Here is a 3,835-nt window from a genome sequence, read left to right as displayed (position 1 = left end):
AGCGGCTGACCCCGGGCGGCCAGCGCCCCGACCTGCCGGGTGCCGGGCCCCAAGTGGTTGCTGTTCCATTTCTCCTGCCTTCTTACTCTCCCCTCCCCCCTTCTCCGAGGAGACTTGTACTCTCTTCCTCCTCCCCCCCATCCTCCTCCTCCTCCTCCTCCTCCTCCTCTTGCTGCTGCTGTAGCGCTTGGTCTCCGAGAGCTGTGAGCAGAAATCTAATGAGGCCCGGCTGGCTGTTTATGTAATTCTTCACACTCTTGTCTTAAGGCGTTCCTTTAAAACTACCTTCCGCCGAGCCTGAATTTCGCTCGCCGGCACCTTCAAGCAATTTGGCTTAATCAGCTGCCGTCGCCGACACTCAGGCTTTTGGCGTGGAAAGTGTAGTTTGGGGGCAGCCAGGGAGTCTTTTCCCTTTGTCACCACGAACATGGAAAATGGAACAGATGGATGAATACCAGCTTGATTTTTAAATGTCCTTTTAAATCAACTTCAATATTCAAATCTCCTTTGCAAATATCTTCTGTTTGCCCTTGATCTTTTCTTATCCCCACCCAGTGCTGATCCAGCAAACGTTTAAAGGTCGACCTTATCGTACTTGACTCTCCGGCTGTTCTCTTATCGTGAGGGAGGGAGGTGGTTTTGAAAATGAGAATAAAACTCAGAAACCCTGCCCATTAAACAGAATAATCAATAGAGTTTTGAAATGAATTGTTGCTTTTGCTATACTCGCTGCCGAATAGGTATTTTCAGATTTAGAAAAACACACATTGAAAAGAAAAAGCACAAAGAAGCTCAATTGTGTGCCTTCAGTGTATTTCAGACCTCGACTGTATAGGGTAATTTGGTTCGTCATTATCATTCACTAGTATGGCAAAGCATTTAGTATTTAGTACCTTTAATTTTAGCCTAATGTACTTTAGAAATCAAAATAATTTCCCTAATTTCTCAAATTTCTAAATGTTTAACATTAAAGCAGATTAAGCAGTATAGTATATATCCAAAATGAACTAAAATACAGAATTCACTTCTAAGTTGGTGAATAAGAATACGACCAACTTCTAAAACTGGCATATATACGTGTGGAAGTGGGTGGACGGGTATGCCGAGTATAGTTTTCATTAAATATTCTTGTGAGAATTGAGGGAATAAAAAGAATACACTACATATTCCAGAGACATTTTTCTTCTTAGAACTCTATTCAGAAACACAAATAATAGGGCTAAAAATATCATTTTAACTGTAAATCCTGTTTTCCAGTGAGATTTTAAACTTTAATAAACAATTTTCCATTGTATGTTTCTTTATTTTGTGCTGACTATATTTTTCAGATTTTCTAGCCTGTTAGACTTTTTCAAAAGTGAAATTATTCTGGGGGTAACAAAAGGCTGTGGGATTTAACATCTTTCTTATTCGTACATGTTTGCTTTTGTTTTGTTTTTTTCTTTAAGGAACAAGACCACTCAAGGTGAAGGATAATCTACTAATACCAGCACTTTGAATGAAAATTTGTTTCTCTGCCACAAACTGAACACTTTTTTTTTTCAGTGTGTGTGTGGGGGAGTTGAAACACAAATCTAACGTTGTGGTTTGCAGCTATGCAGCTTGAAATCCAAGTAGCACTAAATTTTATTATTTCATATTTGTACAATAAGCTTCCCAGGAGACGTGTCAACATTTTTGGTGAAGAGCTTGAGAGACTTCTTAAGAAGAAATATGAAGGGCACTGGTATCCTGAAAAGCCATACAAAGGATCAGGGTTTAGATGTATACACGTAGGGGAGAAAGTGGACCCAGTGATTGAACAAGCATCCAAAGAGAGTGGTTTGGACATTGACGATGTTCGAGGCAATCTGCCGCAGGATCTTAGTGTTTGGATCGACCCTTTTGAGGTTTCCTACCAAATTGGTGAAAAGGGACCAGTGAAGGTGCTTTATGTGGATGATAATAATGAAAACGGATGTGAGTTGGATAAAGAGATCAAAAACAGCTTTAACCCAGAGGCCCAGGTTTTTATGCCCATAAGTGACCCAGCCTCATCAGTGTCCAGCTCTCCATCGCCTCCCTTTGGTCACTCTGCTGCTGTAAGCCCTACCTTCATGCCCAGGTCCACTCAGCCTTTAACCTTTACCACTGCCACTTTTGCTGCCACCAAGTTCGGCTCTACCAAAATGAAGAATAGTGGCCGCAGCAACAAGGTTGCACGTACTTCTCCTATCAACCTCGGCTTGAATGTGAATGACCTCTTGAAGCAGAAAGCCATCTCTTCCTCAATGCACTCTCTGTATGGGCTTGGCCTAGGTAGCCAGCAGCAGCCGCAGCAGCAGCAGCAGCCATCTCAGCCACCGCCGCCACCACCACCACCCCAGCAGCAGCAACAGCAGAAAACTTCTGCTCTTTCTCCTAATGCCAAGGAATTTATTTTTCCTAATATGCAGGGTCAAGGTAGTAGTACCAATGGAATGTTCCCAGGTGATAGTCCCCTTAACCTCAGCCCTCTCCAGTACAGTAATGCCTTTGATGTGTTTGCTGCCTACGGAGGCCTCAACGAGAAGTCTTTTGTAGATGGCTTGAATTTTAGTTTAAATAACATGCAGTATTCTAACCAGCAATTCCAGCCTGTTATGGCTAACTAAAAAAAGAAAAAATGTATCGTACATGCTCCCACCCAAGGGGGAATTTTTTTCACCTCCTTGAGATTTTTTTTTTTTTTTTTTAAAGCTTATAGTAAAGATACATTCAAGCTTGGTTACAAAAATAAAACATGCATCATTTTTCATTTGCCAACCAAGCACAAAGTTATTTTATACTGACTGTATATTTTAAAGTATACTCTCAGATATGGCCTCTTACAGTATTTAAGATATAGCAAGGACATGGCTGATTTTTTTTTTTTTTATAAAAAATTGGCACTAATAAGTGGGTTTATTGGTCTTTTCTAATTGTATAATTTAATTTAGTACAAAGTTTGTAAAATATCAGAGGATATATATATATTGTTTCTACGACATGGTATTGCATTTATATCTTTTTACTACAGTGATCTGTGACAGCAGCAGCTTCATGTTGTATTTTTTTTACTGAAATTGTAAGATATCCATCTTAAAGACATCAACTATTCTAAAAATTGTGTACAGGATATTCCTTTAGTGGTGGAATTAAAATGTACGAATATTTGCTTTTTCAAAAAAATGTATTTTCTGTTAAAGGTTTAAAGATTTTTGCTATATATTATGGAAGAAAATGTAATCGTAAATATTAATTTTGTACCTATATTGTGCAATACTTGAAAAAAACGGTATAAAAGTATTTTGAGTCAGTGTCTTACATGTTAAGAGGGACTGAAATAGTTTATTAAGTTTGTATTAAAATTCTTTAAAATTAAAAATGCTTTTTGTGGTCTTTTTTTTTTTTTTTTTTTTTTTTAAGCCTTTGCCAAAGATCTACCTCTGAAGTTATGATGTTGTAAATGCTAATGATGCAGAAAGGTCTGACTCATCGAATCACAAAAGAATAATGGAAAACAGTTGCTTTACCAGTGCACCAGATAGTAGTGTGCCACATAGAAAGTTGTCCTGTCAAACTATATAGCCTGACTGATGCTTGGGACAGCTCTATTCCTTTTTTAGCAACTCTCTTCAGTCCACATCTGTCTCACTGTGATAGGGATAGTATGTTAAGGCTAGTCAACCCTGTTTTACAGCAAGTTTTAAAATGTGTCATGCTAACATCTCAGAGTCAGGTGATAAAATGAAATTCGCTCATGTAATATGAGAGGATTTATTTGAAATGGATATGGAGAGAGACCATTGGATCAGTTTTCTGTTTCTGTATGGGA

General features: G+C 38.6%; 1 protein-coding gene across 1 annotated transcript in view; it reads left to right on the top strand.

Annotated features, from left to right (window-relative positions):
* Positions 1-3,385, top strand: part of TOB1 (transducer of ERBB2, 1) — a 4,062-nt gene extending 677 nt beyond the window's left edge. Inside the window, exon 2 of the mRNA XM_006924836.2 lies at positions 1,449-3,385. Coding sequence (XP_006924898.1) covers positions 1,596-2,633 — 1,038 coding nt within the window. The 5' untranslated portion in view covers positions 1,449-1,595 and the 3' untranslated portion in view covers positions 2,634-3,385. The remainder of the gene's footprint in view (positions 1-1,448) is intronic.
* Positions 3,386-3,835: the final 450 nt, after the last annotated feature.

Source organism: Pteropus alecto, unplaced genomic scaffold, assembly GCF_000325575.1.
Source record: "Pteropus alecto unplaced genomic scaffold, ASM32557v1 scaffold98, whole genome shotgun sequence".
NCBI lineage: Eukaryota > Metazoa > Chordata > Mammalia > Chiroptera > Pteropodidae > Pteropus > Pteropus alecto.
This window is presented reverse-complemented; position numbering and strand designations above follow the sequence as displayed.